Genomic DNA, 23,203 nt, shown 5'->3' on the forward strand with positions numbered 1-23,203 from the left:
AAACTTCACTTCCTCAACCTGATAAAAAGCACCTGCAAAAAACCCACAGCTAACTTAATGAAAAAAAGACCAAAGTTTCCCCTCTGAGATCAGGAATAAAACAGGAATGTTCACTCTTGCCACTTCTAGTAACATCGTACTGAAGATCTAGCCAGGGCGATCAGGCAACAGAAAGTAATAAAAGATGGAAGACTGGACAAAAAAAGAAGTAAAACTATCTCTATTTGCAGGTGTCATGATCCTGCACAGAAAATCGTAAGGAGCAAAAACAAATAAACCAACAAACACAGAACTAATAAACAAGTTGAATGAGATTGCTGGATACAATATACAAAAATCAGCTATATTTCAATACATTAGCAATTAATAATCCAAAACAAAATTTTTAAAAATTCCAGTTATAATAGCATCAAAAAGAATACTTAAGAATAAATAAAAGAAGCAGGATATATACACTAAAAAACAAAAGACCACTGAAATAAATTATACTACCTATATAGATGGCAAGATAATCTCACATTCATGGATTGGAAAACTTTATACTATTAAAATGAAAATGCTCCCCGTAATTATCCAGATTCAATGCAATCCCTATATAAATTCCAGCTGCTTTTTCTTTCTTTCTTTTTTTTTTTGCAGAAATTGGCAATCTTATCCTATAATTCATATTTAAATGCAAGGGAGCCAGAATGGCCACAACCATGTTGAAAAGGAACAATGTTGGCAGATTCACACTTTCCAATTTCAAACCTTACTACAAAGCTACAGTAATCAAGACAGTGTGGTACTGGCATAAGGACAGACATATAGATCAACTGAATTACATTTAGAGTCCAAAAATAAACCCATACGTCTATGGTCAACTGACTGTCAACAAGAGTGCCAAGACAATTCAATGGAGAAAAAACATTCTTTTCAACAAGTAGTGCTGGGACAACTGGACATCCATATGGGAAAGAATGAATTAAGACCCTCATCTAACACTGTATACAAAAATTAAAACAAAATGGATCAAAGATCTAAATATAGGAGCTGAAACTGAAAATCTTAGAATATAGGTATCAATCTTCATGACCTTGCATTAGGCAATGATCTTAGATATTATACTTAAAATACAAAGAAAAGATAAACTGGCCTAAATACTTTCACTTCAAAGGATACTATCAAGAAAGTGAAAAGATGACCCACAGAATGGGAGAAAATTTTTGCAAATAATCTATTATTTGGTAATAACAGGGGTCTTGTACCCAAAATATATTTTAAAAACTCCTTATAACTTAGCAATAAAAAGACAACACAATTTAAACATGGACAAAGGACATTCAAAGACATTTCTTCAGATAAGATATACAAATAGCTAATAATATGAAAGGATAAACATCATTAGTCATTATAGAAATATAAACCAATACTGTTAAGAAGGTCAATGGAAACAGATTAAATGATAGCTCCTACTTAGCTGGCATTTACTGTATTTATTCTCAAACAACGTTATGATATAGGTATTACTGTTATCTCTAGTCTACAGATGAGGAAACTGAGGTCTAAAGAATTTATTTAATGTCTCCTAGCTTACTATCACTAGCTAACCTAAGTCACACAATATGTCAGAGATGAAACAGGGATTAAAACCCAAGTGGTATGACTCCAAAAACACATGTACTTGAACCACTACACATGTATTCCTCCTATAACATTAAATATATACAGAACATGTTGTATTTTTAAAATGAACTATGAAATAATACATTACGATTACAACAGAAAAATACATAGGAAAAGTCTAGGGGAAATTATACCAAAATAATAAGACATTGTATTTAAGCGATTTAATTAGGGCAATTTCTGTTTTCCAAATTTTCTATTATATGCTGATTTAACTATAATATCTTTTAAAAAATTATGTTCAAAATTGAAAACTTCTCCTAAACACACAAACACACACATAAATACTCACCTGTAGTTTAAGGAGAAATCAAATTATAATGTGCTATTACTAAATAGTTGTGCTCTTATATAGGTTAAAGTCCTAGCACTAACTCAAAGTACTTATGAGGCCCTAGAAGAGTGATTTAATCTCTGCTGGATTCAATAATAAATTACAGAAACAGTATAATATCTTTAAGATTCTTCAAAATTTTATGAATTTATTTTTCACTCTCTAGTTACAATACTGAAACTCTGATTTGACTTAAAATGATATTGCTAAATTTTGCCAGTTTGAACATAAAGGATTCTACAATGTCAATTTATATTCCATGGTTCACAAATTATAGCGATAGATTCAGTTGTGGAAAATAAGAAAAATGTTTTATCAGTAGTATTTAAATAGAAGGCGAAAACATGGGGCGCGTGGGTGGCTCAGGTGGTTAAGTGTCTGCCTTCAGCTCAGGTCATGATCTCAGGGTCCTGGGATCAAGCCCCTCGTCGGGCTCTCTTCTTGGTAGGGAGTCTGCTTCTCTCTCTCTACGAGTGTGCACACATGCTCTCTCTCTCTCAAATAAATTAAATCTTTTTTTTTTTAAAGGTGAAAATATTTTGTTTTCAATAGATACTTTGAATTGCCTCAAATTCCAGTTGAACCTTGTGGCTACTCCCAGAACCATTCTCACAAATGATTTTTTAAGAACTAGTTCTGAACTTTGAAGATACAGCATACCTATATGTAGGATTGCCAGATTTAGCAAATCGATACAGAACAGAATACCAAATTAAATTTGAATTCCAAGATAAACAATTTTTAGTATAGGTAATATTTGGGACATACTTACACTAAGATATTATTCGTTACCTGAATTTCAAATTTCACTGGGCATCATATACTTCACATGGCAACCTACCCTTGCAGAATATTTTGGGCAGGGGAAGGAAATTTTCTTAAATTTTATGCATAGTATTAATGAAAGTATCACCAGATAAAGAAGTTCAGATAATTGCAAAAACTGAGTACATATAGTTTGCTATGAGGAGAATTTTCAAAGTCTAGCTTAAATTGTTGGGTATTTCCTCCAAAAGTGACAATATATTACATTATGATCATAAATTCCTTTTATAAGTCAAAGAAAGTGTGATTTACTTAATGAGATCTTCATTCCTTTTTTCCACTGAAAATGGCATTCTCGCAGAATTATTAAATAATTCCAAAAGTAGTGTGACTGCAGTATTCATTAGTTGACGGATGAGTTCCTGAAATATGTAGTCAACCAGCTGCAGAAATCTCAAAACTGTTTCTAATAAACGTCGATATTTAGGCAGCTTGAAATGTACGGTGTCGTCTTCAGAGAGGTTTGACTCAAAATATTCTTTAATTTCTTTCTTCTCTGCCACCTACAGTTCAATAAACAATTGAGAAACAGTGATAATTTCCTATGTTAAGATAGCATGATTACCAATGTATAGTATTTTCATTAGTCTGAACAACACTGCAACTAAACATTATTATGAAAATATTCATAAAAACTTTATGCTTGCACTGTATTTAAACAGCAGACAAAAAAGAAGCCTATGAAGTTTGGGGTCTCACTTATAAGCAGATGAGTTGATGGAACTCAAACAGGAAGTACATAGTAATGATTAAGCACTCTTACATAGAGGGACCCTTCTCAAGTACACCACTGGGGGCAGAGCTACCAATGGGGGACAGTCAAGTGTAAATAATAGGTTTCCTAAAATCCAGTCCAATACTGCCTCCCTTATGGTAGGCTGTAGCACTTAGACTCCCTTTTTTTTAACACATATATGATACGTAATACAGAATTAAGAAAAAATTTAAGTTCATCAAATCCGCCTTTCAAGATAATAGCCTTTAAACAATCTATCTCTTAAGACAACTGACTTAGTACGTTACTGGGGAATGGCATCAGTACTACCAGTACCACCAAAACTTCTAAATTGTGCCCTCTAAAATAATCCCAAAGTTGGGCAAATGGTTCTTTTTAGACACATAAACATTTTTTTAATTATTGATGGACCTTTAAAGTTCCAAAAATATTTTCAATATTTGTTCATTCCTTTTATTTTTTGCTCCATTGATACTTAAATGCTTGATAGTCATCCTTAAACTGTATTCCAATTTTTTTTTAAGATTTTATTTATTTGACAGAGAGAGAGAGACAGCCAGCGAGAGAGGGAACACAAGCAGGGGGAGTGGGAGAGGAAGAAGCAGGCTCCCAGCAGAAGAGCCTGATGAGGGGCTCGATCCCAGAACATCGGGATCACGCCCTGAGCCGAAGGCAGACGCTTAATGACTGCGCCACCCAGGCGCCCCATGTATTCTAATTTTTAAAAACACAATTGCATTCATTTATGTTTTTAAGTTAATTTAAAAACATAATTTTTTTTAAATTAATTAGGTCAGTTGATTATCAATTTGTTAAGTTTTTTCCAGTAGTGGCGGACTCTCTGGATGAATGGTTTACCATGGTGATGTAGTTCTTTACTAATACAACAGATGCTTGTAGAAATTGGGCTAAAATAAGACAAGATAATTTGTATAGCAGTTATGGGCACAGCTCTGCTGGGCCTGACAAATGAAATACTGACTTTATTAACAGGTTATGTTTTTATTGAAAAGGTCGTTTTTTTTCCAGGAGTGGCCACATGATTTGAAAACTTTATGTGCAAAATGCATTTTAATTGGTAAAATAGTGAAGCAGAGTCTGTTAACTACTCAAAATAAAGATTTTTAGCATTGGTACTAAAAGAATTTTAAATAGCTTAATAACTGTATCAATATAAAAATATACAGTAGTAGCCTGGTAATGCTGGCCTTTTTATTGAATATTCTGAGGCTAATGGAGATTCTGACACCGATAGGCAGATACGTAGATATTCTCTCCCATATTTTGGGAGGCATCTCAAGTCTGCCTCTAGGTTCACATACTGATGGTGGCTTTTGGATTCCGTTTCATCAGTTCTATGCCCGTGCTGTGTCTGGGCAGTCCCCAACATTGCCCAGAACGCCTTTCAACCCAGCTGTATTTTATCACCTGAGGAGCTTTTCACCTGCTGGCGGAGGCTCTATCATCAGAAACTCTGATTTACTGGGTCTAGGGTGGTCCCAGATATCAATATTTATTACGAGCCCCCCCCCACCCTGCCAGCTGATTCTAGCATGCTGCCTAGCGTTGGGGCAATGAGTAGTCACATTTCAGTTTTACACATTCACCCCAATGGCGCTATAGGAAAGCCCAGCCTCTGCCCCCGACAGAGATCAACAAGTAAGACAGGTGTCCATGAACCAGAACAGCTCTGGAGTCCACTGAAGAAACTTCAGCAACACAGTGAAACACAAATCCTGAGAATAACCACCCAAAAAGAGAAGGAAGACAGCTTCAATTTGCCCACATCATCCCATCCCCAGCTGGCATTGCTCAGCGCCAAGAGGAAACTTCCCAGCTTCTAAGAGCTGCCTTCATCAGCAGAGTGAGTAACCGGCTTCCCCAGACTTTGGGGCACTGAACAAAGGTCCCACTTCAATGTCGCCCCATGCAGGCCAGCAAAGCTGAGATGGACAGAGATGGCTAGAACAAAAGAGAAAAACATGGACTGTTGATAGCAGCCATGCAGCCAGAGTGATCCCTGTTCACAGTGACCTGCTCAACACATAAACACAGCTCTTCTGCCACTGAAGAAGGGAACAGTGGCCAGCACAGCTGCCACAGACCCCCAGCAGATTTCACTAGCTTGTGACACACAGGTGTTTGTACTCACCCTGCCCTCTCCCCTCCCCGACCTTACAAATAAGATATATCCTATTAACTGAAGGATAAAAATCATGTGATCCCTCAACAGATGCAGAAAAAAGCAAATGACAAAATACAACATTCTTTGATGATAAAAATGCTCAACATATTGTGTAGAGGAGGAACATACCTCAACATAAGAAGGACCATATATGACAAGTTCACAGCTAACATCAGCATACTCAATGGTGAAAGGTTGGAAGCTTTTTCTCTAAGGTCAGAAACAAGACAAGGGTGCCCACTTTCTCCACTCCTATTAAACATAGTACTGGAAGCCCAGCAAGAGTCAGGCAAGAAAAAGACCATCAGAAAGAACGATTACCCAACATTTGCAGCAACATGGACGGGACTGGAGGAGATTATGCTAAGTGAAATAAGTCAAGCAGAGAAAGACAATTATCATATGGTTTCACTCATTTATGGAACATAAGAAATAGCAGGAAGATTGGTAGGAGAAGGAAGGGAAGAATGAAGGGGGGAGGTAAACAGAAGGGGGAATGAACCATGAGAGACTATGGACTCTGGGAAACAAACTGAGGGCTTCAGAGGAGAGGGGGGTGAGGGACTGGGATAGGCCGGTGATGGGTATTAAGGAGGGCACGTATTGCATGGTGCACTGGGTGTTATACACAAATAATGAATCATGGAACACTACATCAAAAACTAAGGATATATTGTATGGTGACTAACATAATAAAAAATTATTATAAAATAAAAAAAGAAAAAAGAAAAAGAAACAAAAGGTATCTGAATCAGAAAAAAAGAAGTAAAATTGTCTTTGTTTTCAGATGACATAATCTTATATACAGAAAATCCTAAAGCATTCACCAAAAATATACTAAAACTAATAACCAAGATACAGAAATCAGTTGCATTTCTGTAACAACAAAATATCTGAAAAAGAAATAAAACAATCCCATTCTTAATAGCCTCAAAACAACAAAACACTTAGGAATATAGATAACCAAGGAGGTCAAAGATCCACATACTGAAAACTGCAATTTTAAAAATCAAAGTACAGCTGACATACAATGTTACATTAGTCTCTGGTATACCACGTTGGGATGTGACAATTCTTTACAATATACTACGCTCGCCACAATAAATGTTCTTACCATCCGTAACCATACAAATTATTGCAACATATATTCCCTATGCTATGCTTTCATCTCCATGATTTATTTATAACTGAAGTTTGTACCTTTTAATCCCCTTCACCTATTTTGCCCATTCCCAAAGCCCCTATCCTCTGGAAACCACTAGTTTGTTCCATTTATGAATCTGTTGTGTTTGTTCATTTTTTTAGACTGCACATATAAATGAAACCATACAGTATCTGTTTCTGTCTTATTTCACTTAGCATAATACCCTCTGGGTCTAATCCATGTTGCTGCCAATGGTAAGATGCCATTCTTTTTATGGCTGAGTAATATCTCATTGCATGTATGTACCACATCTTTATTCATTCATCTATCAACTGACATTTAAGTTGCTTCCGTATCTTCGTTATTGTAAACAATGCTGCAGTAAACAGAGGAGTGCATGTATCTTTTCAAATTAGTGTTTTTATTTTCTTTGGGTAAATAACCCAGCAGTGGAATTACTGAATCACATGGTATTTTTATTCTTAATTTACCTCCCTACTGTTTCCCATAGTGATTGCACCACAATTTATATTCCCACCAACCGTGCAGAGGCTCCCTTTTCTCCATATCCTTTCCAACACTGTTATTTCTTGTCTTTTTGATATTAGCCATTCTGACAGGTGTGAGGTGATACCTCATTGTGGCTTTGATTCGCATTTCCCTGAGGATGAGTGATTTGAGCATTCATATGTCCATTGGCCATCTCCATGTCTTCTTTGGGAAAAATGCCTATTGAGGTCCTCTGCCCATTTTTTAATCAGATTATTTGGGGTTTTGGTGTTGAGTTGTACAAGTTCTTTATATATTTTGGATATTAACCCCTTTTCAGATACATCGTTTGCAAATACCTTCTTCCATTCAATAGGCTGCCTTTTCATTTTGTTGATGGTTTCCGTTGCTTTAAACGTTCTCATACAAAAATGTAGTAGTAATTATATGACATTTTGGAAGTGTCCATCATTTCCAAAATTCTGGAATGGTGAAACTTCCCAGCAAGTCAAAATGATAGGACAAATGCTTAATAATTCAAATTCTTCTTAGAGGGTACAGCCATCGAAACTTAAAGCACGATTCATCATTTGTTAAAATCTGCATCTGAAATTGTGACTTTATTTCCAACAGATAGCTCTGAAGTTCTCTGAAATCGATGCTTCTACCGAGCTCAGGGAAATTCACAATGAGAAATAAATACAGTCTCAGAGTGTGTTCAATTCACATATCAAATCTGAGTCTGAACACTTAAATAAGTGGTCAGTATTCTCCAGGAGGAATTCTAGAGTAGTGGTTCCAGGACCAGCAGCATCAAGTTTCACCCAGGAATTTGTTAGAAATGTAAACTCCCCGGCTACAGCTGCTGAAACGGAGACCCCTTGTTTTACCAAGCCTCCTAGGTGATTCTGGCCCATGAAAGCTTGATAATCATGGTCCTCAACATTTAAATATGAAATGCCCTAACAAAATTGTCCAGGTAATGTCAGTGCTTTCCAATTACACTCAGTCTGGAAATGGGGAACGGTGCCTGCCTTTAGGTAGCTGCATTAGATGGGACCCAGCAACTCAGCCATGTGTTGGCTAGATTAAAGAGCCATGTCAACTGAGAGGGAGCCAAACCATGAGAGACTCTTGACTCCGGGAAACAAACTGAGGATTATGGAAAGGGAGGGGGCTGGGGGGACGGGGTAACTGGGTGATGGGCATTGAGGAGGGCACGTGATGTAATGAGCATTGGGTATTACACACAACTAACGAATTACTGAACACCACATCAAAAACTAATGATGTACTATATGTTTACTAATTGAATTTAAATTTAAAAAAATAAAGAGCCATGTCAAAACAGGGCATGAGTCTCTGTTAGCGAGATAACACCTAAGAAGAAAAACCTGGGGCGCCTGGGTGGCTCAGCCATTAAGCGTCTGTCTTTGGCTCAGGTTGTGATCCCAGGGTCCTGAGATCGAGCCCCGCATCAGGTTTCCTGCTCAGCGGGAAGCCTGCTTCTCCCTCTCACACTCCCCTTGCTTGTGATCCCTCTCTCGCTCTCTCTGTCAAATAAATAAATAAAATCTTAAAAAAAAAAAAAAGAAAGAAAAAGCAATGCAATGCTTTACTGATACTTCCATTCCCCATATCCTCTTTTTGTTTGGACCCATTCCCAATTCTATGATCTTGTCATTTTTACTAAATCTGCATACTTCCATGGAGTGAATAATTTTGGTGGATTTCAACAGGGTCAGTTGGCAGTGGGTCTAATGGGTTCTTATCTGAGATTTATTTAAATAGAAATCTCTTAACAAATATTTATGACCAGATCCTGGTGACGCTGAACAGGAGACACTAGAATGACTATGAGGAATATGCAACTACTCTCTCAGTGGCCTAAGACACATGCGGTTAATCCCTGTTTGATTTATACGATCCTTGGCCAAACTGTCCCAGAGTCTGCCCATATGACGGGCTCAGGGAGGTCCGGGTAACTGCGGAATGCAATGAGGAAAGAGATCCTTCTTTCATTGATGCAAAACAGCTTCACTTCATCTTCTTGTCAAGGAGCAAAGTCTTGAAGTCACAGCTACCCAGTATCTATCAAAAGTTTAATTCAGAGAAATAACATCGGAAAACAGTTTGAGGGAGACCCAGTCCACCTATTCCTCCAGAGAGCCTCAAATATCCACCTGGATTCCACCAAACTAGCAGAGAGAGGCAGCAAGCCCATAAGCAGAGACACTGCATCAGTCCCTTACCAAACTGTGTTTGTGGACCATGCTTCCGTGCACGGTCATTCCCTATACAGAGAAGCTATAGAAAATAACCCTGTGAGATGAGTCACAGCATCTCAGGTACAAATGTTCTGAGGACACTGTTCATTGTATTATTGAGTCCTTTTTATAAAATCCTTAGGGAAGTTTCATAAATAAGTGAAACCATATGGTAATTGTCTTTCTCTGCTTGAAGAATGAAAGGGGGGTAAACAGAAGGGGGAATGAACCATGACACTGTGGACTCTGGGAAACAAACTGAGGGCTTCAGTGGGGAAGGGGGTGAGGGATTGGGATAGGCTGGTGATGGGTATTAAGGAGGGCACGTATTGCATGGAGCACTGGGTGTTATACACAACTAATGAATCATGGAACACTACATCAAAAACTAAGGATATACTGTATGGTGACTAACATAACAAAATAAAAATTATTTAAAAAAAATCCTTAGGGAAGTTTTGTCTCATCTAGGTATGTTTCTCTTGAGCAGTAAATTTTCATCTTAGAAATACTGAAATTTGTAACAAATTGTATTTCCCCATATATGTCAGCTCAGGTTAGATTTTAAGTATCTTGAAGGTGTATAAGTAAACATACATATACATGCATTTACACACACACACACACGCACATGCTTGCGTGCTCTTATACAGGTTTCCCCCACTATCCAAAAGTAGAGTTGCTATGAAACCTCCCATAAGCCAAAACAGCATAAAGCAGAGGCAATGACCATTAATTTATATGGAACAATTTTTGAGCATTCCCAGACCCCAAAGATAACCTGTTAGGCTTTTCCGATACTGTAGGACACATCTTGCTAATGGATGAACAAACTAAGTCAAGAAAAAGCACAGACGCTCACAGATACAGTCCACAGCTCTGGCGGCCTGATGCTGAGATGCTGAGTGTGGGTCCCAGGCAAGGAGCTGGGGGGCCCCTCTCACTGCTCCGGGCGCTGCCCTGTAACAGCTCGCTGCAAAGTGGACACTGAAGGCTGTTTCTGCTTCTCGCTTTTTTTCATAAAAGTGAAAATTCTCTCTGAATTTCTTCCAGTTAGCTAGCAAAAACAGTTATGAATATCGATCTTTTGTAAAAGCAACATGGTGTAACACGAACTTTCAAAAAGCAGGGGACACGTACAAGTCAATATTTGCCTTCTACACAGCACCTGGAAAACGTCCTGCTCCCAGTAAATGTGTGGCGTTAGCTGGTTGGCTAACGAATCCGCCCATTTCCAACACTGTTTCCAGAGATGCGATCTGGAGCAACTGCTTTACTCAGTACATTAAATATGGATAAAAAGAGAGGATATAATTAAAGAATTACCTTTAAAACTGTACTTCTGATTTCGGAAATAGCTTTATCTCTGATATCCTCAAGCTGCTTCAGTGCCTGGGTGGCTTGCTGTAACTGTTCTTTACAAAATTCATCTAGAGAATATGTTCGAGACCTATCCAGCTAATTAAATGACAGTAAATGTTGAGTGTTGGAAAGTCAAAATTCATTACAAAAAAAAAAGATATAAAATAGTACGGTCATCATTTCATGTCACAAAAAGCATATTTTATGCTTCCTTTTGTATTCATTATGTTTTAGATACCAAATGCTTTTTACGTTCTTCAAATCCAAACACCAGTAGTTAAAACTAAATCTTGATAAAAGACAGAAAAATACATTATTGTTTTAACTGTAACTAAGATTAAGCCTCAGCAGAAAACTTCAAGAGTTGATGTATTTTTGAAATATCTACGAACCCAGGGGAACCACCAAATCCAGGAATTGCTTTTACCTTTGAAATCCAATTATGTGTAAGACTTAAAAACAAGAGCACTAAATGTGGGGTAAAGAGACTAAAATTACGTAACCCAAGTAACACGCATGTTCTCCTGAGCTCATTCGGAATATGACCTGGAGAAATTCCATCACCTGTGCCACCGAGCCCTGCCACACACAAACAACGCATCTCCCAGCATCCTTCCTCCTTTCAAAATTCTCTCATTTTCCCCACATTCTGTTAATTCTCTTGCCAAAACGCATTTTCATCAATAAATAGCAGGTATCTTTACCCTAGTCATACTGTAATATTTTATAATTGTACACCTTCCTCAAAAAAAAAAAAAAAAAAAGATTGAAGAGTGCTGTTCTAGCCTTCCAATTCTGGATTAACTCTGTGTTCTCCTTCTCCTGGTCCCATATCTGGCTACCAGGTCGATTTTTCCAGCAAACGTGTTTCAAAATCTCCCTTCCTTCCTGATCTCACTGCCAACCTCCTGCCTGAAGCCGTTCATATCTGCATTACTCCAGCACTCTACTAGCAATTTCTTTAACTCTGTATCTCCTTGCTTTCAGTTTTTCCCGTAAACCAACATCACACTGATTTTCCTACAATAACATGTTCAGAAACTTTCAATAATTGTTCTTTAAGAATATGGGGCACCTGGGATGGCTCAGTTGGTTAAGCTTCTGCCTTTGGCTCAGGTCATGATCTCAGGGTCCTGGGATTGAGTCCCATGTCATGCTCTCTGCTCAGCGGGGAACCTGCTTCTCCCTCTCCTGCTCTCCTGCTTGTGCTATCTCTTCCTATCAAATAAATAACCAAAATCTTAAAGAAAAAAAAAAAAAGAATAGTTCTCAGGGTGCCTGGGTGGCTCTGGGCATCTGACTCCTGATCTTAGCTCAGGTCTTGATCTCAGGGCTGTGAATTCAAGCCCCACATTGGGCTCCACCCTGGGCAAGGAGCCTACTTAAAAAAAAAAAAAGTTCTCAATGTTTACTCTGCATAGGAAATCACCAAGAGTGCTTGCAAAAAGTGTAGATTACTAGCGCCACTCACCACACTCTCCCCCAAAAGGGGTAGGACACAAATTTACATTTTTATTAAGCATTCAAAGTACTGCCTTCCCCAACGCAATTATTCTTGAACTCCAAGTCCCAACTCTTTGGCTGGTTCTGTGGCTTTGGATAAACCACTGTCTCTCTAGGACTTAGTTTCTCAGCTGAAAGGGAAGGTCTGGATACAATGATCCCCGTGTGCCTTCTCCCACCCAGTTCTAGACACTCCAGGCCCCGCACAGTTCAGGCTCACCCAGGCAGAGCACTGGCACCAGCACGCACTCCACTCTAACTTCGTCCGCACTCCTGCCCTCGCTTCGTTCTCCCTGCCTCCTCATCAATCCTCATTGGAATCTGGATCCCCAGCAGTCCTAACGTGCAATTGGCCACCTTCTGATTCCTGACCTTCGTATCCCGGTTCTCCTGGCTGTGAATCTGTTCTCCCTCCATTTGGCCCTGGTTTCTCCAATCTCAGGAACTGCTATTCTTGCTAACTTTCTTCACAACCCCCACTAGGAGTGCCCCAGCCCTAATGCCCAGGTTCGGCTCCTCCTTCTCCCTTACTCTGTTATTCTTGGCCCAACATTCAAGACCCAACCTAACTTGCATATCAAACACATATTGATCCTTTACTCACATTCTGCTCCCCGGCTCTTCTGCCGCCTGGCTATTCAAATCCAGCATGGCCGGGCTCATACTGCTCTTCCCTCACGAAACATGCCCCAACCTTAACTCCAAAGGCTAATCTCTGCTTCCGCTGAATATCGGAGGCATGAATATTTTACAAGTGTTTTATAAGTATTGTTTGTCAGGAAACCTTTCCTGCCTTGTATTTTGCTAAATGGCTAGCTAGAATGATTAGCAAAACCGAGGGACCACCTCTGGAATTAGCAATCAGTTTTATATGTAAAGAATTATCTCTTCCAATAAACGGTAAGCAAATTAAAAACAGCAATACCTCATTTTTAGTTTGTATCCATCTCCTTTGCATACAATAATTAACAAATATCTGCAAATTGTCTGGAATGCTTTGTTCCCTTCCTCTTGACATTCTGGGGGAAGCCGACAGGGTCTAAGGTCACTCCATTAGCATTACCATCCACTAGGCACGGGCACTCACAGATATTTCGAAGGCTCCTCTGCCTTACTGCCCATCATTAACCGATAAATTCTGCCACTAAGTCACTCATAAAACAATCTGAAATAGCTGCCCAACCAATTTCCTTCTAGAATAAAACCTTACCAAAAATACTCCTCTATGAAATGTGTCCTTAACGTGAGTGGTAATCCTTTTGAAACATTCGTCTCAATGTAGCTATAAAAAATGTACTTCATCTGTAGTGATTAATTCATTTTTCTTCATTAACTCTTTTATTTATTCACTCACTCAAAGACTATTTATTAAGCATCTATTACGTATCAGCTACTGTATATAATCAATTCTAAAAGTAAGCTACTGATTTGTAAGTATTAAACTTATTACACATATATAGTCAAAATTAATTTTTGAGTTGATGATCAAATTTATAACTTGTCCAAATCTTTTCCCTATTTTTAAGTCTAGGTGACTCTCAATTTTACTTCTCAGTACCTTCCTCACTGAGTAAATGAAGTAAAAGCTGCTGGAATCCTGTTTAGTTGTATACTAAACACTTCAAACGTCTATGTACTTCAACCTCTTTGAAAGAAATATCTATATAAACTTAATTAAATCATCCACTAGGAAGGTCACCCTTTCTCAGAATTGTGGAACAGAAGAATTCATAAATTTAACCAAAACCTGTGTTGTAACTCACGACAATTTCTTGACATGCTATATTGAGAGAATAGCTGGTAACTACCAATTGTAGTATATAATTATTTATAAATGACATTGCACATCAAGAGTTTTGAAAATAGAGAAGGGGCTTCAGAACACACTTAGGTTGAGTTTAGGGAAGAAGTTATGTATAAGGCATGTTGTTACTAAAAATGACTATCTGAGGGAATAACGTTCCCTGTATTTTAGAACATCAGTCACGCACGGTGATCGTTTACTGGTGGATCTAGCAGTATGAATTCCTTCGACTCAAAACTCTACTTGTCTTCCTGGTTCCACATACAAACACTAGCATACAGCAATGTACTTCTACCCACCTTTATGAGGCATATGGCAGATGGATGGTCTTCATGTTCATTACCTTTCTTGATATCAACTGCATCCTCACAAAGTCCCTTTATATAAAGCAAACAGCCTTGAAATAACTCATCGGCCCAAAAAAGATGGCAGTACAAAAACGACCTGAAAGTTAAAGAATTTCCAGACTTAGCTCCCATTCAAAATGAGCACAATGAATTTACAAGTAACCAGTATCATTTGTTTTGTATCCATATGTATTCTATCTAGTACAGTTGACGTGACATTAATAAACATCAGTAAGCATGACGAGATTTGTTTGGCTGATAATGTAGAAAGCAAGGCTGTGGTACTGGGTGTGTTGAGTATGAACAAAATCGGAGGAGAAACAAGTAATGACGTAATAATTTCATGCCACTGAGTTCTAATAATTTTGAAATAGTAGGCAGTGACAGGTTTCTTAAATTCTCCAACCAACTAAATCCTAAAATAGAAAAGATGAGCCCTTCTCTTTCCTCAGTCCCTTCCTACTGTCTGGTCATGGTCACAAAGGTGAGACAGACCACTTTCAACAACGCAAGACTGAGGGAGAAAAGAGCAGCATGGGAGAGATAAAGCTCCAGAAAAACTGGATCAAGAAAAGCAAACTTCTCTGTGCAAGTGTATAAAGAACAGGGGGTCTCCTGCCCTTCACTGATCCCTTGTGGAGTGGCTGATTTTTGTGTTTTATACAAAAAATATAATTATCAGAAATTAGCCTCTTTCTGTCTTTCCATTTTACTGGCAAAAGCTTTATATACCATGAGGCTAGTGAAGCTTAAGCTCCATGGGCCCTTTATTAGCCCTGCCTCTTTCAGAGTCTTGTGCTGTCCATCTCAAAGAAGGCCTCCTCACACTACGCATGCCTCACAGAACCTGGAGCTACTCACAGAGGTGGAACTGGTTCATGACATTCCCGAATATCTAGTACAGGGAGGAAAAAAAGATCACACTAAAGACAAATGGCACATTCCAAAAAGTGAAACACCACAAAAATCAGACCCCATCTTGATATTTATTAACAAGAGAATGATGATCAAAATTCACACAGTAATGAATTCACACTACTCAACATTGTTTAAGGCTTTCTTTACTTCCTTTAAAAAACATAATTGATTTTATTTGCACATTTTAACACAGATATGAAGAAACTAGGGAGGGTGCATTATAAAAATAATTAACGGTGGGGAAAGCATGAAAAAATTGAGAATTGTAATGGTGAGATCTGACAAGAGAAAAATCAAGCATCATCTGATGACTGTTCAAGCATAGGTGCTATGAGGAACTCACCAACAAATTCCATTTTATTATAACAGAAAACTAACTACATTCTCCAAAACTTTACTCACAAGATAGAACTGCTTGGTAATAGAAAATATACCACAGAAATCTATTAAAACCTAGGTCCTGGCTTCTAGAAAAATGGAGTAAATATACCTTTCACTATTCTTCCCTCTGAGTACAACGAGAAACCGTGAACATCATGCACGAAGAGAACATGAGAAGATGCTGAAAGGCAGAGAAGACGGACTGGCTAGGAACGACGCGGAGTTAAGGTCCTTGGGTTTTCTCTTGCCTCCTCCACCCCAGGCTTGGAGTTGAAGAAACCAGCAACCTAGAAACACCAACAGGAGCCAGCAAAAAGCCTGCTCTCCAGCCAAAGGACCAGGAAAGAGGCAGCCGAGCATGACAGAAAATTTTCAACAATTCTACTTCAGTGAGATACCAAAGGAAAAAAAGGCCACGGGCAGAGGATGGAGTTCTACCCTTGGCAAGTGGTAACAGGCTTCCCTAGCATTCGTCTGGGGGTTTCTAGGGAAAGCTGAGTAGGGAATTGGAAATTTCATCTTCCCTGGGTGGGAGCAAGCAAAGAAACAGAAAGTCAAACAAAGAAAGAGAAGACATAAAAAAAGAACTAAATGGAAATTTTAAAATTGAAAAATATAATGACTGAAATTTAAAAGCTCAATACACTAGCTCAACAGCAAAATGGAATGGACAATCAATGAACTAAATCAATGAACTAAAAGACAGAACAAAAGAAATTATTCAATCTGAACAACAAATCAATGAACTAAAAGACAGAACAAAAGAAATTATTCAATCTGAACAACAGAGAAACAAATACAAAAAACAAACAAACAAACAAACAAACAAAAAAAAACCAACCCAACCCAGACCCTCAGGGACCAGCAGGACTATAAAAAAGATGTAGCATTTGTGTCTGAAGTCCTAGTAGGAAAGGAGGAGGAGGGCAGGGCTGAAAAAATACTTAAAAGAAATACAGATGAAAATTTACCAAATTTATCAAAGGATGCACAAACACAGATGTGCGAGAAGCCAGGGTGACCCAAAACGGGACAAAGACAAAGAAATCCGACCAAGGCACATCAAAGCCAAAATTCTGAAAACCAAAGGCAAAAGAAGGAATCTTGAAAGCAGCAAGAGAAGAAACATCTATAGAAGAAAAGCAGTTCGAATGACCATGGAGGCCAGAAGAAAGGGGCGCCCATTTTTCAAATGCTGAAAGGAATGAGCTGTCAACTGAGAGTCCCAGAGTCGGCAACGACATCCTTCACTGCAGGGGAGAGCAAGACATTCTCAGATAAAGGAGAAGCAAGAGAATTTGTTGCCAGCAGACCTGCCCTAAAAGAATGGCTATAGGAAGTTCTCTAAACAGAAATTATACAACAAAACAATGAAAGAAGGAACCCCGGAACATCAAGAAGGAACCAAGAACATGATAAACAAACCAAACTGAATACATTTTAAAAACATAAGGGCGCCTGGGTGGCTCAGTCAGTTAAGCGTCCAACTCTTGCTTTCAGCTCAGGTCAGGATCTCAGGGTCTTGAAATGGAGCCCCCCAATGGGCTTTGCACTCAGTACAGAGTCTGCTTCCCCTCTTTTCCGCCCCTCCCCCGCTTGCATACACTCTCTAAAATAAATAATCTTTAAAAAGTAAAACAAAAATAAAAATTATATAGACTATCCTTCTCTTGAGTTTTATAACTTATGCTCTGATGATGGACGCAAAAATGCTAGCTCTTGGGGCGCCTGGGTGGCTCAGTGGTTAAGCGTCTGCCTTCGGCTCAGGGCGTGATCCCGGCGTTCTGGGATCGAGCCCCACGTCAGGCTCCTCCGCTATGAGCCTGCTTCTTCCTCTCCCACTCCCCCTGCCTGTGTTCCCTCTCTCGCTGGCTGTCTCTATCTCTGTCAAATAAATAAATAAAATCTTTAAAAAAAAAAAATGCTAGCTCTTCTGATACAGCACCAAATGCATACAGAGGAAATACTTAAGACAATTACACTATAAATGGGGGAGGTAAGGGACATAAAGCTAAGGTTACTACAGTTCACTCAAACTAATAAGGTGACAACAACAGTAAATTTTGTGTTATGTATATATAATGCAACCACTAAAAAGCCACAAAAAAGAGACATTAAAAAATACTACAGAAAAAAATTGAAAAAGAAGTCTAAGAAATATTCAAATTATCCACAGGAAGAAACAGAAAGCAGAGAAGAAACAGAAACCAAAAAATAAAATGGCAAACTTAAGCCCTAACATAAAAATAATTCGATTGAATGTACATGGTCTAAATACAGCAGTTAAAAAAAAAACCCACAATGAGATCCTACCGCACAGCCACCAGAATGTCTGCAATGAAAAACAGTGACAATTCCAAATGGTGGCACCCATGTGGAGAAGCTGGGGCACTCGATGCTGCCAGTGGGGATGAAAAATGGTACAATCATTTCTAAAAAATCTTTAACATGCAATTACCATATGACCTAGGATGGCATGCCTGGGCACTTCCCCCTGAGAAATGAAGACTTCTGTTCACATAAAAACCTATATATGAAGGTTGATAGCATCTTTATGTCTAATAGACAAAAACTGGAAAGCAGCAGGTGTTCGTCAACGAGGGAACGACTACACCATGGCACGTCCCTGCAGTGGAGAACTACTGAGCAAGGCAGGGGCTGGACTCTACTCCCCAAGACTGTGGACCGTAGGCTTCCATTTACACATCCTTGAAAAGACAAAACCACAGAAATGGAGACCAGAGGAGTGCTTGCCATGGGCTCAGAAGAGGTGGGAGTGGGAGGAAAGGAGGTAGGGCTACAAGAGGGCAACAGAAGGGCTCCTGCCAGGACAGAGATCTGCTGTATGCTGATTACGTCAATGCCACTGCCCTGGTTGCCCTGCAACTGTCCTACGGTAGGTCTGCAGACATTACCACTGGGGGAAGGAGGAGATCTCTGTATCATCTCTGTATCATTTCTCACAACTGCATTCAATCAGTTACCGCAAAGCAAAAAGTTTGACAACATGCGGGAGATCCTGCAAAGTAGGGTTAACAGCCATCTAACTGGTGTGATGTAGTCATTCCCCTTCTGGAAGCAAAAAGTTAAATCAAATGACCAAAGGAAGTTATCCAAAGTGCTTTATCGTACTATGATTTCCTCATATGACGGATTGGCATACTGGGTAATACAGTGTTTATTATGTTTACATATAGTATTTAAAAATAAGACAGGTTAAATTTAATCATAAAGGGTTAAATTGGGGGCGCCTGGGTGGCACAGCGGTTAAGCTTCTGCCTTCGGCTCAGGGTGTGATCCTGGCGTTACGGGATCGAGTCCCACATCAGGCTCCTCCGCTATGAGCCTGCTTCTTCCTCTCCCACTCCCCCTGCTTGTGTTTCCTCTCTCGCTGGCTGTCTCTCTCTGTCAAATAAATAAATAAATTCTTTAAAAAAAAAAAAAAGGGTTAAATTGTTTTAAAAAGATTTTGTTTGTTCAGAGAGAGACAGCGAGCAAGCATTAGCAAGGGGGAGGAACAGAGCAGAGGGAGAAGCTGACTTCCCGCAGAGCAGAGAGCCCGAGGTGGGACTCGATCCCAGGACCCTGGGATCATGACCTGAGCCGAACTGACGCTTAACCGACAGAGCCACCCAGGCGTCCCCATAAAGGGCTAAATTTAATCATAATCATAAAGTGACTTTCCAATCACTGAGTGAAAATGACTTATACCTGTTCCATATTACATATTTACAATAAATAAAATTTTTTTAATTACATTGCCTGTCAAAACTTACCTGCTCTTTTCTGTCTTAATTCTTCTAACATTCAATTTCCAAGTAACAAATGATTTATTAACTCTGAAAAGAAAAACATTTCTTACATTCTATATTCACAAATCATGTATTTATATAGACTACATTTAATAACATCTTAGGAATGCTAGATTCCCTAGAACGTTTCATTCACATGTTTCATTCATAAATTTTACCTGAAGTACATACTAGATCATATCACTTCTCTCCCAAACTATCAAGAGAACATAGAGCAAAGTCATTGTAATTCTTACGGACACATAATTTAGTTTCAATATCCCAATTTAAGTATAAAAACTATAAAAACTATATTCTTCTCGTGGGCACCTGGGTGGCTCAGTCAGTTAAGTGTCCAACTCTTAATTTACAGCTCAGGTCATGAACTTACAGTCGTGGGATCAAGCCCTGTGTCGGGCTCCATGCTCAGCGGGGAGTCTGCTTGAGATTCTCTCTCCCCTTCTCCCTCTGTCCCTCTTCCCTCCTCACCCTAAATCAATCAATCGAATCAATCTTTTCTTCTCTCTATATATATTTATCTTACTATTTTTAAAAGAGACTCATATTTCAAGAGGAGTCAAGAATGAATTTCCAGTGATAATGAAAGGTACATTGATAAATCATTGCACACTGGTATATAAAAAATTAAGCTAGTGTATATCATTTTCATATTTAATATTTATGTTTTTGGAAAGATGCATTTATAATCTTTAAAACTCAAAGAACCTGTAGGAGAAGGAATTTAATGGTGATGCCTGTTTGCCAAAGTGAGATTCCTTATGTAGCAAGAGGACCTGGTGGGGCCAGGACTGCCCAAGAGGCCAACCTGCCCATCTCACTGGCTGGCTGAGAATCACAGAAGCCAGCAGCAGTTCCGAAAGAACCCCGTGACGTCACGCAAACAGGCACACCTGAGGCCTCAGAAGTCAGAAACGCCTCCGATCTAGCACCTTGACTTTGAGTCAGGCTCCCAAGAAGCATTCCAGCTAAATTCCTATCGCACTTTTCTCTAGTCACGGAACCTCAGCACTCCAAAAGATCCCTGGAAAGAACACCAGACGAATCCTACCACTAACAGCGGGAGGAGCGTCCGCACCAGGCCACAGAAGCGACGCCTCCAGGCAGGCCCCCGAGGTTAAGAAGCTGGTGCGGCTGCTCGGAGTCACCCCTACACAGCACACAGCGCACGGCCAACGGAAGCCACCAACGCTGCAGATTTACCTCATCTTCTGCTTGGAATGTTGCCCGTTACAATGTCAGTCATAAAAAACTTAACAAAATATATTAAAAATTAAATTCAAAAATCAAATGGAGGGGGACGCCTGGGTGGCTCAGTCGGTGACGCGTCTGCCTTTGGCTCAGGTCATGATCCCGGGGTCCTGGAATCAAGCCCTGCACCGGGCTCCCTGCTCAGCGGGGAGCCTGTTTCTCCCTTTCTCCCTGCTTATGCGCGCTCTGTCAAATAAATAAAATCTTTAAAAAAATAAAATAAAAATAAAATGAATTTATAAGTTGTAACCTGACTAAACTTTAATTTATACTTTTCTTAACATGAATAAAGAAAATGAACTGTTTTGACCGCAGACTGATGCCAAATGTGATATAAAAAGATGACTCATCCCAGTTCCAACTGTGTTTTGGAAGTTTAATCAATTAAAATTATTCAGAGTGGAATGGACCCCAAGGATTTATTACAGGCAAGGACAACAGCTGGAAAGTCCAACACTGACAGTTTAAACAAACAGATTCCGAGAATAGTACTTTCCATACCATCGTGAGCTGGTCCTGCCGCCGACTGACAGGGATGCAGCCAGCACACACGTTCTCGAACAGGAGCTGCTCAGAGCTGTCTCAGTGACCCACCTCCACTGCCATGTGACTTAGTTCCGGACAGTCACAGGACCGGCTCCCTGGCCTCCCAACCTCTCCAGCGCTTCCGCCGCACCACCTCTACCCTTGAATACACGCTGACCTTGTGTCTGCCTCAAAACGTTTCATCTTGTTATGCTGTCTGAAGCTACTCTCAACATTCAGGCCTCAGATTACACAGTACATTTCTGGCCATCCTATCTAAAGCAGTAACACTTAATTTCTCCTTTATTATCTTTCTGGCCGTTATCCCTAGCTGAAATAATCTTACTTATTATTGATCCCCCTGCATTAGAGTGGGAGTTCTATAGGAACACAGACCTCGTATATTTTTACATGATTACACCTCCAGTGCCCATAACAGTGGAACAAAAAAGGTACCGGCAAGTATCTGCTCTGCAAGTGAGGACCTTCTCTGCCACACAATCCATTCACTTCTAAGAAAAACTTCCTTCAATTATTTATCTTATTAAATGTAACAATTCAAAATATTACTTATCTCTTTTCCTAGTCTCCAGCAGATAGCAGCAGATCACAAGAAAACAGAGACATTGCAAACAGAAAGATCAGTGTAATGGCGCTGTACAGACAGACGGCAGCCACCCTCGTGGGGAGCGCAGAGCACCCAGAGATGAGGAAGTACTACGTTGTACCCCTGAACCCAGTGTAACATCGTGTGTCAATGACACGCAAGGAACAGAACTAGATATAAACACTCGAGGAGCAAGTCTGGGCCTTCTGTGGGAGGGTCAGGAGTCTCAGGGATCCTGGCGTCAGGTCATGTCACTTAGAACTAGATAAATTTTTAAATGATGACCTTGAATCAACAAGCTGCCCAGCTCTCTAGTTCTCTGATTTATTTTCCATTATAACAGTCCTTCTCTACCTGATGTTTTACATGTCTGTGTGTCTCTCTCTCCCACTCTAAGTTATTTGAAAGCAGGACATCTGTCTTCTAGAACAATAACTGGTTCTTAGCAAACTCTCAATAAATATTTGTTTAATGAATAAATGCACATGAAAAACAAAATGCAAATTCAATTAAGGTCATTATAGTTAATTTAAATTCAACCATAAAAATAATTTTCTTACAAATTTATCCAAAAAGATGAGTAGTTCTAATACTTAAATGAGTAAACTTTATCTAAAAAATTTTTACTCAGGTATCACTGACATACAATATTGCATTCGTCTCAGGTGTACAACACCGCAACCTGACATCGCAGTGTATACGCTGTGGACTGACGAGCACGGTGAGTTACCATCTGTCACGGTACAGAGTTAACACAGTATTACTGACTCGACATTACAACCCCATGGTCTATTTATAACTGGAAGTCCTTACCTTCTGATTCTCTTCACTCGCTTCATCCCCTCGCCCAACACCTCTCTGCTGGCAACCCACAACTCCGTCCTCTGTATCTCCGAGTGTAGGTTTTGTTTCTTAGGTTCCACATACAAGTGCAATCATGTGGTATCTGTCTTTCTCTGGCTTATTTCACTTAGCATTAATACCTTTAGGGTCCCATCCATACGGACACAAATGGCATGTCTTCATTTTTTTTTTATGGCTGGGAACTACC

At 39.4% G+C, this 23,203-nt stretch overlaps 1 protein-coding gene across 1 annotated transcript in view; it reads right to left on the bottom strand.

The window, feature by feature from the left end:
• Positions 1–23,203, bottom strand: part of DNAH14 (dynein axonemal heavy chain 14) — a 298,523-nt gene that overhangs the window by 243,171 nt on the left and 32,149 nt on the right. Inside the window, exons 8-11 of the mRNA XM_040636128.1 lie at positions 19,737–19,799; positions 14,614–14,758; positions 10,972–11,103; positions 3,077–3,327 (exon numbers count right to left, since the gene is read on the bottom strand). Of these exons, the coding sequence (XP_040492062.1) occupies positions 3,077–3,327; positions 10,972–11,103; positions 14,614–14,758; positions 19,737–19,799 (591 nt within the window). The remainder of the gene's footprint in view (positions 1–3,076; positions 3,328–10,971; positions 11,104–14,613; positions 14,759–19,736; positions 19,800–23,203) is intronic.

The sequence above is a fragment of the Ursus maritimus genome, unplaced genomic scaffold (assembly GCF_017311325.1).
Source record: "Ursus maritimus isolate PB19 unplaced genomic scaffold, ASM1731132v1 scaffold_2, whole genome shotgun sequence".
Taxonomy (NCBI): domain Eukaryota; kingdom Metazoa; phylum Chordata; class Mammalia; order Carnivora; family Ursidae; genus Ursus; species Ursus maritimus.